This window comes from Apaloderma vittatum, unplaced genomic scaffold (assembly GCF_000703405.1).
Source record: "Apaloderma vittatum isolate BGI_N311 unplaced genomic scaffold, ASM70340v1 scaffold7455, whole genome shotgun sequence".
NCBI lineage: Eukaryota > Metazoa > Chordata > Aves > Trogoniformes > Trogonidae > Apaloderma > Apaloderma vittatum.
Window position 1 is genome coordinate 1 of NW_009715400.1, and position 13561 is coordinate 13561.

At 37.4% G+C, this 13561-nt stretch overlaps 1 protein-coding gene across 1 annotated transcript in view; it reads left to right on the forward strand.

The window, feature by feature from the left end:
* Positions 1 to 1113: 1113 nt before the first annotated feature.
* The window catches only part of LRCH1 (leucine-rich repeats and calponin homology (CH) domain containing 1), a gene marked incomplete at its 5' end in the record, with an annotated part of 45298 nt that continues 32850 nt past the window's right edge, over positions 1114 to 13561 (forward strand). Inside the window, 5 exons of the mRNA XM_009869127.1 lie at positions 1114 to 1241; positions 2240 to 2324; positions 7864 to 7969; positions 9411 to 9523; positions 12086 to 12153. Of these exons, the coding sequence (XP_009867429.1) occupies positions 1114 to 1241; positions 2240 to 2324; positions 7864 to 7969; positions 9411 to 9523; positions 12086 to 12153 (500 nt within the window). The remainder of the gene's footprint in view (positions 1242 to 2239; positions 2325 to 7863; positions 7970 to 9410; positions 9524 to 12085; positions 12154 to 13561) is intronic.

Sequence of the window (13561 nt, forward strand, 5' to 3'; positions counted from 1 at the left end):
TGAGAGAGTGGCTGTGTGGATCCCTGGCTGCTGGTCAGGGTCAAACCAAAACAATAAACAACACAGAAAATATCCTGTGTATGAAACTGTGAACCACTCGAACCAACATGAGTTTATAAGATTTTCATTCTCTTAGCTTCTTCCTTATATTTGTCACTCCTCTCTGTGTATGAAACTTAGTGTTGGAACACGCATATAATTTTGAACAAGAGAAACAAGAAACTCCCTGGATAAGTTTTCTCTCTGTTAGTAAGAGCCCAGTTCCAGGAGGTGATCTACAGTAATTTACCGTTAACTTAAAAAATATGCGGATGGTCTGGAATGTAATCCATGTGAAATTTATTTTACTTTGTAGTGTAAGTTTATAGATTATGGTACACAAAGAAATCAGTCTCGTCTTCTGAACCGTAGGCTGTGCTGAGAAATGATGAATGAATAGATCCTGTGCTTACTGCTTAAGAGCACCTTTGGTGTTGTTGGCTTACTGGACAGTAGATTCAAACTACATCTCTGAAAGATTCAGTCATTCTAGATCAACAGCCGATGAAATATTTGAGAGTTTTTATTACTTTGGAGAAATGCTTTGCACAACCAATGGTATTTCTGCTCCTAAGCTCAAAAAAATAAAGAGCAAGTTTCAGTAAGCACTTGAGCTAGAATTGCACAGTTAAAGAAAATAATTCTAAAGTGCAGGTAAAACACATCATAACGGTGCTTGGACAGTACTAAACCCATTGTGACTAAGAGTATAAAGGACATGCTCATTAATCAGATGTCATTATTAAATAATTTTGGAAATTTACAGTTAGCAATAGGCCATATGATAAATGTTATAGTAATTCTTTTTGAATTAGGAGCTCATTGGGATTTTTAAGTAAAATACATTCCTTTCTTGTATTCTGTCTTACTTTCTGAGAGTATTTATGCTCTAACTACAAATAATTGATTGGTTAATTGAAGTAGTTCTTAGTTTGGTGGTTTTTTAATGAATAAAATCCATTTTCCTTTATGTGGTATCTGTTGTGACAATATGAGTTGATTTTCAGGGAGCTTTATGCTGAGTGACATTTCTTTCATTCTAGTCATAAACCTACTTTTTTTCTTGTCTAACAGATTTGTACAAAGGGTAAGGTGCATATATTCAAATATCTAACTGTACAAGCCTGTCAGATTAAAACAGCAGATTCACTGTATCTTAATGCCATAGAACAACAGCATTTGCCACAACCCGTGGAAGAGAGGTATGTATGAAAATCTCACTTATTTGTTTCACCTAGCACTTCTAAACAAAGTGAAATAAATATAAATATATATTTAGCTGCCAGAGTTTCATTTCTTTAGATGCTATTTAGAATGTGCTTTTTTGAGCAGAGATTTGTTTTGTTTTAATACAATTTATTCTAGTGAAATCCCTATAAGAGTTTAGAAGAAAATGCTATTGCCAATCACTTCAGATTAAATTTAGCAAGTGATTTAAGATTCAGATTAATCAGATACTTCGTTCACATGAAGACTGATAAAATTCTGTTTTAAATTGCTGTTTCAATCTGGATTCAGGATTACAGCTTTCAAGATTGCAAATGAGGAGATAATAAGGCATATGTAAAAAAAAAAAGTTAGTTAATGGGGGTATTGCATTTAATAGTGTACTTTAAAATCAGTAGAGGTCATGCTAGGTAATGAAACCAGAAGAGACAGCAGTTTCCATTATTATAGTAATCTTCTTTAAAACCTAAATTTCAAAGTCTATTTTAAAGCACCAAAAGGAGGTTTCTGTGTTAATAGTTACTTCAAGCCACAGGAGATATCTGTTCATTTTTAATGCATCAATGGTTACAGTTATATCTGGCGATTCCAGTTTGAGTTGAACTACTTCAGTTGCTTAGCCCGTGGCTAAATCGCTTCAGTCAGACTCCTGTGCTACTTAGCTAGTAACTAAACATTTGTATCTAGTGTGTAGACAAAGGCAAGCTTTATAGCATATTATTTCTGTTGCTTTCATTAATCCTTAGGCTAACCAGCCATTATATCCGATCTATTTTACTATTGCCAGGCTGTAAATTTGTAGTTTTTCACCATACTAGGCTATTTCACTATCTATCATTAAGACTTGTTGGAATTTCACTTTGATTTAAGTGAAACCAGGACAGAATTCTAATGATTAATGCTCTTTTCCCTAGCAGCAGCTTTTTATTGTTTGTTTGTTTATTTATTTATTTTAAAAATTATTTACATCCAGCATTGATGACATCTACCCAAGCAAAAAGGACTCAGATTCAGGTGTTGGTAGTGATAACGGCGATAAACGTTTATCAGCAACAGAGGTAAGTTGCCTTAATTTTGTGTCCAGCTCCCCTTCCAGCACCCATATTTTGACTGTGCTTTAAATTAGGTAAAATTGTGAATACATTTTTAGCAATCAAAACTATGCAACCATATCCTTGTCATGAAGTTCTCACTAAGAAGTGGCTAAAACAAAGGTCACGGAATCACGGAGTGGTAGGGGTTTGAAGGGACCTGTGGAGATTATCTAGTCCAACCCCTCTGCCAATTCAGGTTCTTCACCTAGAGTAGGTCACACAGGAACACGTCCACGTGGGCTTTGGTTATCTCCAGAGATGGAGACTCCACAACCTCTCTGGGCAGCCTGTTCCAGTGCTCTGTCACCCTCACAGTAAAGAATTTCCTTCTTGTGTTTAGATGGAACTTCCTATGTTCAAGTTTGTGCCTGTTACCTCTTGTCGTGTCAGTGGGCACCACTGAAAAAAGACTGGCCTCATCTTTTAAGTATTTGTAAGCAATGATAAGATCCCCCCTCAGTCTTCTCTTCTCCATACTAAAAAGACCCAGTCCCTCAGCCTTTCTTCATAAGAGATGTTCTAGTCCCCTAGTCATCTTCATAGCCCTTTGCTGTACCCTCTCCAGTAGTTCCTTGTCCTTCTTGAACTGGAGAGCCCAGAACTGGACACAGTATTCCAGTTGAGGCCTCACCAGGGCAGAGTAGAGGCGGGGGACTGGCCTGGCCTTGGCCAGAGGCAGCTCTGACTTTTACCTGGGGCTGAGGGAGGTTCTGGAAGTTTTATAAGGAGCCACCTCTCACAACCCTCCCACTGCTACCAAAAAACTGCACCAGATGCAAACCCATGACAGGACCAAACTGGAATCCACCATAGAGTAAATGTCGTAACAGGTTACACACCTGGTGGCCTCTCGTGTGTTTTTGCTGTGACTGATGATTCTTTCCTGTTGGACATAAGGAGGTCGGTGGGTCCAGTCCCTGTTTGTTCTGTGGTATCACGGTTATAGCAGTTTGCTATAGTGTAGGAACTTGAGGAACTCTGCACATCTTAATGCACTTACATGCTCTGGCAGTAAGGCAATCATAGAATTATGGAATGTTTGGGGTTGGAAGGGACCTCTAGACAGCCAGGGGTGCTCATCCTGAAGCGATCACAGAATCACAGAATGTCAGAGGTTGGAAGGGACCTCTAGAGATCATCCAGTCCAGCCTCCCTGCCAGAGCAGGATCCCCTAGGGCAGCCACACAGGAACACATCCAGGTGGGTTTTGAAAGTCTCCAGAGAAGGAGACTCCACAACCTCTCTGGGCAGCCTGTGCCAGTGCTCTGTCACCCTCACAGTAAAGAAGTTTCACCTCATGTTAAGCTGGAACTTTCTGTGTTCTAACTTAAACCCATTATTTCTTGTTCTGTTGCTGAGCACCACTGAAAAGAGATTGTCCCCTTCTTCTTGACACCCACCCCTCAGATATTCATATACGTTAGTGCTGGAAATAAGCCTGCAGAGTTTTTCCTGAACTAAGTTGTCTGATTGAGCAAGGAGAAAGGATGGCTTTCTGAGACTGGTGTTGTCTGAAGCAGTTCAAGCTGACTTTCTTAGAACTTGTTTCTGAGGCACCGCTTAGCTGAACAGGGTATTAAATCTTGTCGGAGTTGAACTCATTATTTAATGATAAATAAGTAAAGAATTTGAAATATAATTCAGTGATGATCTTTCTGAAATGTACAAATAATAGTATCTGTGATCTGGCTGAATAGAAAATACTCAGGTCATAATGAAGGAATAAGCTTCTTGCTACTTAAAACAATTTTACGCTGATTCCTTAGTGTTTCTCTCCTACTTTGGGGAGAAGTGATTCTGTTACTTTTGAAATAAATGTGTAAAGAATCGAGTTTAAGTATTGAGTTTGTACTTATTAAAAAGCAAATTGAAAAGTAATCCACTTAAACGCTGACTGGTTGGTTAAATACAGAAGCACTTAAAAAACCCCAAACAACTCCACAGGGATTTCCAAGTATTTGGGCAAGTTTCTAGCTACATGGAAAAGAAGCCGGATTAGTGTGATTTCTAGCCAGACTTCAAATGGTTTTCCTCTAGTTGTAAAAGCAAGCGATCCATTCCAACACTTACAAGCTGTTTTGCCTTTCTTACACTTCCTGAAGCTGAGTTAGCTCCTTGATGAAACCATTAGTCCAGAATTTCCTCTAGCTGTAAATAACACCTTCAGAAAATAGACCGTCTTCCTTGTAATCAAAACGTAGCAATTGGAATGCTGCAAAAAAAAAAAGTTTTAAAGACGAGCAACAGTCACCCAACACACTTTTATCAGAACAAAAGTTTTCTAGATGAGAACTTTTTACTCATATTTTCTCCTGCCATCCCTGCCTGACCACTTCTCTACTATTAAGGAGAAAATACATGCTGAGATCAGTAATCTCAAATGTATTGATGCTCTTCCTTCTGATGCGACCTTTAATACCTATGCTAAACATGAGAATTGTGCAAGAAATATTAGCATGTTGTGAATACGGATTCACATACGTTGTTAATTACAATTTGAAATCTACCTACCAAACATTGTAGCATTTAGATTCATTTTCCACTTCCTTTTGGCCTTATTTTTTCCTCAATTAAAATTCGTTAGAACAAAAGACTGCTTGCTGAGACCCAAGTAGTGTCTCTGCTTTATTTCCCATAAAAGTGATGCATTAGTACCAGCAAGAATGTCTATGAAGATTCAAAACACGTAATCTGAATTCAGTGTTGGAATAGTGATAGGGTTTTTATTCTTATGTGTCTGCTGTCTTCTGTTGCTAACTAAATAAAAATAAAATTGTGGACGAAGGGAGATAGAGTATTTCACCTATGAAGGAACAATACTTTTTTATTGTCACGGGCTGCTTTGGATGGTTTCTGTTTCATAGTACACTGGTAGGAAACACCTGGAAAGTCAATTGCAGAATTCTGAAGGCCCTGAAAGTGAGACATAGCCTTTCATAGCATCATAGAATGGCTTGAGTTGGAAGGACCTTAAAGATTGTCTAGTTCCAACCCCCTTGCCAGGGGCAGGCACCCCTCCCACTAGACCAGGTTGCTCAAGCCCCATCCAGCCTGGCCTTAAAAACTTCCAGGGATGGGGCTTCCACAACTTCTCTGGGCGACCTGTTCCAGTGTCTCACCACCCTCATAATAAATGATTTCTTCCTAACATCTAATCTAAATCTACCCTGCTCTAGTATAAAACTGTTGCCCCTTATCCTGTCACTACCCACCCCTGTAAACAATCCCTCCACAGCTTTTCTGTAGCCCCCTTGAGGTACTGGGAGGCTGCTATAAGGTCTCCCCAGAGCTCTCTCTCCTCCAGACTGAGCAGACCCAACTCGCTCAGCCTGTCCTCGTAGGAGGGGTGCTCCAGCCCCCTGATCATTTTTCTGGCCCTTCTCTGGCTGCTCCAAGAGGTCCGTGTCCTTGTGCTGAAGGCTTCAGAGTTGGAGGGGCAGAATCAACCTCTCTCAACCTGCTAGCCATGCTTTCAACCCAGGACATGGTTGGCTTTTTGGGCTGTGAGCACACATTGCCGACTCATGTTAAGTGCTTCATCGCATAGGAATGGTTTTCTGTTGCAAAATTGAATGGCCAATGGCTTTGTTTTACACCAACATTCAAAAATATTTTCCCAAAAGCTGTATGTGTTACTCTGCTGAGGAAAAAGTTAATGCCTGGTTTAGTGTTTAGAACTTGTAATAATGCATATAAGAAGATTTTATGGTGATATTTTCAAATGATAGTCATGAAGTTAAGAAAACATGATTCTTTGATCTAGAATAAATAATTTTAGTGCCTAAATGCCACATAAGTTACAGCCTGACAGAAAGAGAACGAACTTCACTGCTACCTTGGTTGTCTGAATGAGTTTCTACTGTTCATGTCTGGGCTTTTTTAAGCTATTGGATTGTAACTGTTTCAGGTCTAAAAAAAGCTACTGACTTTTGTGCTTAGAATACTTGGGAGTGTGGTTTTGGGTATTTGAAATAACTAATTTTCATTTTAAAATAAAATGTATTTTAAAAATTGACAAGCAGTAACAGTGCTGCAATGTTAGTTCACTTCATTAAGATGTGTCATCATTTTGATAAGACTTTATCAAGTCGCTGAACATACTTTTGAATCTTTTCCTCTTTAAGCCGAAGAATACATCAAGTGAGTTAGTAGAGTTAATAACATGCAATTTATTCATAAAGAAGAATATTTATGGTGGTTCATATTTATGGTGTAGGTATTGAGTGCAGGGTATTCTTGACAGCTAGGAATAACCATGCCAGGTTTTTAAGAGCAAAGCAAATTTGGTCCATCCCTTATCATAAACATTAGTTTCAGGATTTATAAAAATATTTTTTATACGGAATATGAACCTATAAAGTTACCAGAATAGGATAACTCTTCTGGAAACTTGTGACTGTGGGATTGAATAACTGATTGCATGTGACAGTCTCCCACTCCACTGCATATCTTGTGTTACAATAGGCTGAGCTGAGAAACAGGGAAATACAGTTTCCTTAAAAATGCATATTCTTAATGGATATGGAACAAACTGCTGTGTGTGTTTTTATAGCAGTTAGAATTACAGACTATATATATGGAATATGTATACAAAGAGTAGTGAGTTACAGAAACACAGAGCATCAGCAGAATGAGCAACACCAGTGGGTTTGCTGGGAAATACATTTGCAGAACTCCAAGAGACTGTTGTGGTGATAAGCTCTATATCTCGGGAAAGCAAGAATAAAAACTCGGCCTCTTTGCAAACTGGACTTTTGCTGTAGTTGCCCTCAGGAGAGAATGTGAGCAGGTCCCAGCCCATCCCGCTTGACAGCAGAGCTGTAGTAGCATGGGACAGAAGCAAAGGCTGGTGTGTCAGATCTTCTTGTGTAGCCACTGTCTGTAAAGTCACTGACAAGATAAGTTTGTAGATAAAAGTGATGTGCTTCAGTGTACCAACTAATACAGCTGGAAAAAAAAATGGATGGGCTTTCAATTCAGTGAGGAAAAGCTGATGTACGGGAGACTTTATGCTCTACCAGTTAATCTAATAAACAGTAATGCCTCAGCTTACAAAGTTCATCTTGCTTGCTTTAGGCATTAACTTAACAAGCTGCACGGTAAAGCAGGGGAGAGGAGTCTAGGAGGAAAAGAAAAAAGGAATGTGGTGCAAGGCTCAGTTTTTCTCCAGACCTTGGTGACTCCGAGCAGCCTCTGTTCCCAGCTCATTGTTCCGGAAAAGCGCAGAAAGAGCAGCCTGGTGCTGTGGTGTCACTACAAGGAGAAGACTAGAGCAGTGAGGGGGAGAGGAGAAGAGGGCAGATGAACTGTTCTGCTCCGCAAGCCTCCCATGAGGATGTATTCAGCATGAGTACAGCTTCCTACAACAGGATTTGGTCATGTTAAGATGCTCTGCTATCCTCTCCCACATTAGTTTGCCACTCTTTAGTGAGCACTCTTCTTATGTATGTTTTTATTGCTCTTGGTTTTAGTTGAAACCAGTGTTTCTCTTACTTCTTTTTAGCCCTCTGATGAAGATACAATCAGCTTTAATGTTCCAATGTCGGACATCGTGGAAGAAGATCAGATCGTAAAGGAAGATTCAGGTCACCACGTTAACTCAAGAAAAGGTTGGAACGTAACAGAAATGGAAGTTAAATACAGGGAAATTCTGTCAATAGTTCCATGTATAAGACTTTAAATTCAGTTTGCAAAAACTATAACCAAACAAGCATCAATCTTTTTATAAAAGAGATCCGTTTTATTTACTGCTATTTTTCCTCAGGATTTGTAGTGTTTAATTTTACACTGAATAGATGCCTTATTAAATTGATTTTTCTTGCTGATGTTCATGTTGAACAATGGGTATTTTCATTACCCTTTGTGTTTTAATTTTTTTGGTAATAATTACTTACCTACCTAAAAGGCTTTGGGCATGTGTAGGCAGTCATGTAAAAAAAGCAAAAAAGCTTTTTAGCTGCACTGAATCAAGGTCCTTTGATAGGCATTTCCTGCAGCTCTTCCAATGAACTTTTTACACCTTTTCTCAAGAATTAGGAAGTTCTAGTTCTGACTCGGGGAAGAAAAGTGGGGGCTGGTTTAAACCACGATTCACGACAAGTGATATCAACGTGTTATAACTTTTCAAATGCTAATTCTGATTCATAGTTAACTGCACAAAAGCAGAATCTGTTTCTGTAGTTGGACTTGATGATTATATAAAAGTTTATTCATTCAAGTCTGCATTACCTCTGGAAACAAGTAAATCTCTTCAGGCTTTGCAAGGAGGTATAATTTTATCTAAATTTTATTCAGCTAACATTTTTCTAAATTACATCTACATCCTGATAATATTTCTCCAAGGTCTGCACATACTAATGATAAATGGCAGGATGAAGTCACTGGGTTCTGTATGGAAACCACATAAATAGGAGATCAGCCTTTCCCCAGTATTAAATACTAGATTAAATGAACTTCGATTGAGATACCCCTGAGAATTTAGTACAATATGAAGGGAGATAATAAGAGCATTATATCCTGTATCCTAACAAATTGGAGAGAATAAGTTTTAGGATCAGACCAATTCAAACAAAGGAGAAAATCGTTACTGCCTCATACCCCTGGAAATAGTATATATAAGCAAGTGGTTGACATAGGCTGTGAAGGCTCTGAACCATTTTGTTTTGAGTTCTGCTGAGAGTCTGGCAGTTTGTTACAGCATAATAACTCAGAAGTTTCATTAAACTGCTTGTCACTGTCTGAGACATTCGAATGTCTTAAAAAACTCTGCAGCTGTCCAGCTGTGTTCTTGTACCAGTACCGGCAAGAAATACTTTGTGTAGTTCAAAACTGACTCTGTCGATGTCTGCTGTGATGCTTCTGAAGTTACAACTGTATGAGGCATCTGTCATTAAGATGCAAAGATCTTAAATTGTTTGATGTTTCTAATATGCTTTGAATTTAAATTTTAGTTTTAAGCTGTATAATTTAATACACTTAAATTATGTTGAGTTACAAATGTTGAGCTGAAGCAGAAATAATTCTTCTGTCTTTTTTTATTGTTGTTATTAGTGGAATTCCATCAAGGATCTTCTCACTTGATTGTCAATGATAAGTCAAGAGAAACAGGAAGCGAGTTTGATGAATCGGATACTCTTACTACTGAATTTATGAGTTACATTAAGGCAAGTTTTTGACAATTTTAAGTGGGGGGGAAATATCTTCACTACTTTAATAAGTGTAGAACAGACAGGAGTGACAAACTGCAATTTAGTGAGGAGACCAGAATTGATGGTTGTTGTCATAAAAGATATAGAAAGCAAAAATAAGCAAATAGGTTTAAAGTGATTATAATAAATTTAAGAGCTCAATTTACCCATAACTCTCTTTAGAATATGTGTGAGAGTTATCCTTTAACTATGTTTAGACCTTTAAGAAAAAGTGGCAGGTATGTTGAACAGTCTATGATTCTAATATTGTACTATTTACTGTATATTTTGAATTCACCAATTTTTGCATTTGTTTCATTAGTAAAATGTGAGAAGACTTTCAGCGTCAGCTGCGGTGACTCAAGTTATAAAATAATGTTACAATATTAAAATACATTTTCTGAAAGGGTTTAAAATTATATTAGAAATTGAGAGATTTATAAAGAGAAATAATACCAAGTTTAGTATAGAATCTATTATTCTAGTTGGCAACTTCCTTTCTTAATGTATTTAGGGAGTATGTGCTGACTGTTACAAACTTTATACATGCTATATGTTGATAGGAAAGTGCGTATGAATAATCGTATGTATAACAAAACATTTGTGTGTGTATATATAATGAAGTATATAAAAAACCCACAGGTTATCCACAATAAGAAGCTTTGAGTTTATACCCATAATTGTTTTTTGTATGTGAAGGTCTGGGTACCACTTTAGTTTCCTCAGGACTTTGATTATTGAGCACCGGGACTGTGCTTTGCTGGTTACACGTTTCATAGGTAGTTGCTTCATCCATTTGAAAGTATTATTCTTGCCTTTCTGTCATGGTTAATGAGTACGTGCTTATTAGCCATGAGGCATATTCCTGGCTTATGGATACTTGCCATGGAACTATCAAACATGTTTTCTTTTTGAACTGTTTTTCCTAATGGATGACCTTTTAGAAATTATTCTGTGTTGTGCCTTTTTGCCTGTTTTAAGTTGTATTTTCCCCATTCATATTGTCATTTACTCTTTTTTTTTTCCTATTAGTGGCATTAAGTTTAATAGAATATGTGTAGATGTGCATATTCAGTACAATATAGGTTACTGTATTAAATTTCAGTAAAAGAATATTGCCAGAATATGAGCAGTTTAAATTTAAAAAAAATTTTATTATCCTCTTAAGATTATGGCAGTTATGAACAGCAGTTGGTGACTTGAACAGGTAGTACATCCATTTTACTCTAAGGATTTTGGACTCGCATTTTTCGAATTCTTGTGCCCATTTCCGAGTCTGTTGTGTTTTTTGATTTATAGTTAGTCGTGTAGTAGAATGCCTTTTGGGACAGTGAAAGTCTTCTAAAATTAAAAATCTCGTTAACCAAGCAATACATAAAATCAGTACAGCTTTCAATGGAAAAGAGGAGCTTAGCTGTGGAATTTTTTGAACGTTAGTCCAAGTTCATATGGCTTTATCTTATCTACGTAGTTATGCCCAGAGACTGAAAATTACCTAGAATAAGTGCTGTATTTTTGTCATCTTACGATATGTGCCCTTCTTGTGGGGAAAAATCACATACTTCAATCCTGTAAGGAGAAGAAAAAGAGGAAAGAATGACTTTATTCATCCTACTGGGGACTGGCACTGGGAACTGGGCCATCTCTGGTGAATGTTAGAGAAGCCGGTAGTCTCTTCGGTGGCACATCTGGCAGAGCTGGCTGGCATTTATTGGTACGGGGTGATGCGACTGATGTGCCAAACATGTGACAAAAAAGAGGTGAAGCCTCTCTGTTTTCTGCTGTTCCTTCTCTCCTAGAACAAATGCACAACCATTTAGAGAGCTTCTATCTTTACTGGCAGCTGAACTACTTCAGTGTTCCTGCCTGTCTGAGGTGAAAGAGAAAAGAAAATTGCAGAGCACCAAATAGAAGCGTAAGAGAGACAGTTGTGTTTTCATAGTTTTATAGGTAGGGCAGTGGGAGCTCTAATTTATGCCTACACTGAATCCAAAATAACTGACTGACTGGATGCTCACACGCAGTTTTTGTTCTTATTCATTTTAAAAAAAAATTATCCATGGCTGTTAAAATCGTTGTGTGGAAATCCTATTAACAATTATGGATGAAGTACACAATTGCTACTCTTTGCATATTTGGAATTTCCTTGCTCCGTAAACAAATCTGGCTACAGTAGGAGAGCAAATGAGAAGAGAATTAGGGTTGTGCTTAATTGAAGCATTGTTTGCATACGCCAGGAAGGCACAAATGAAATCTGGGGCATAGAGTAAAGAATTCTCATGCTGCTTGACTTTCTTTTTACTATTAAAGGAGGGTAAGGGCTGTTGACCTCAATAAAATTTTAACAGTGGATAGAAGATCTTGCAATTAGTAGGTTAAAAGAGGGTAGAGTGAGGAGTAGAGCCGAAGTGTTGGATTGCTTCAACTAGCCACCCTAAACAGTTACATAAATTAGGTCAGTGCTGAGTCTGAAAGCAAAATTTATCTGCCTGCTCAATTGCAAAGTTCAGTTCTCAATACCGCTTTGTCTGCTTACAGAGCAGAGCAGCAGAGTGTGATGAATTACTGAGAATAGAAGAGGACACACAATGGCAAACAGACGAAATGTGAGTATTTTTTATGTATCTGTAGGTAATTAGCTGTAGCATTTAAATAGATTGACCAGAACCAGCATTTCTTTGTCAATTAATGAGGTGTAGACTCGGAGGCATGGCAAAAGCACAGCCTCGCGCTTTCTGTGTGTTCAATGTTTTACATGTTCTTGTGGAATAGAGTAGATGTTATATTACAAGTGATTAATTTCTACACACCAGTAGTGCTGTAGTATTTTTGTACCTGTGTAGAATGTAAGCTTTTTAATTAGGTATTTTGATATTTAGTTTGTTAGTGATATTGGTAAAAAAAAGGATTTTGCCAAAACCTCCTAGGATCTAAATTTAATGCACATTAAAAAAATAATTTAATTGAAAAAAGCCCTTCAGTCTTTTTTCTTCTTTTGTCATAATTTTAACCCTGAAGTAGTTATTAATTCATCAGTTGCTGAGAAAAGTGCATAAAAAAAGGAGATTTAACATGACACTGTACTGTGAAGTTGTCACTCATCGTAACAGTGGAGTCCTATATGATTTAAAAACAAAAACTGGAAGAAGGGAAGAATAAGTAGTTTCTGAAAGAGTCTAATTGTCAGAACTAACGGTAAACCCCCAAAAGGATTACAGATATTGAAAAGCAAAAGGAAGCGTCCTGGTCCATTAAAAGGATTGTGGTGTATAGGATTATGTTAGAACAGTACATGTGATGAGTGCAGGTAATGAGTCACATACTGATAAATAAATTTTCAATTTTAGAAGTCTGTATCTTTAATTGAATGTTACAAGTTTTAGTTAATCTCATTTATTTATGTTTGTATATACTAGGTTGGGGAGCTTTGCTAAGGGCAAAGTGCTGGAGAATTTTTTCAGAGGAAACTCTTTCCATAAATTCAGCACATCCTAATGTGCACAGAGGCTTGGTTTTCCCCTTTGTGGTGTTTGCATGGCAGTTGGAAGATACAGCTCACAAACTGAAATTCCGACTACCCTTGATAATTGCTGTTGTACATCTTTTTTTGAATGCTTTTGTTTCTGTTATAGAATAAATTTATCAGAAGAACAAACTATTGATATAGCAATGATAGAACAACTAAGAGAAGCAGTAGATTTATTACAGGATCCCAACAGGTATGCTTATAATAGCTACTGTGTTAATGTAACATATCTAAAATTTTCTGAATGATTATAGAGTTCTTTTAAACTGTTAAAAGTTCTCTGGGGTTATGAAGTGCTTTGTTAGCATACTGAAGGTGCTTGGACAGTTAAGAAAGAAACCTGTGTTCTCTCTCTTGAGTTGGATAAGATTCCCAGTAAATTAAAAAGGGTTTTGGCATAGAAGAAACCTAAACTTGGAGGTGGAGTTACCCCTTAACCATCATTTATCTTGTGTACACTACTGTGATTTTCTGAAGTTTTGTCTAGG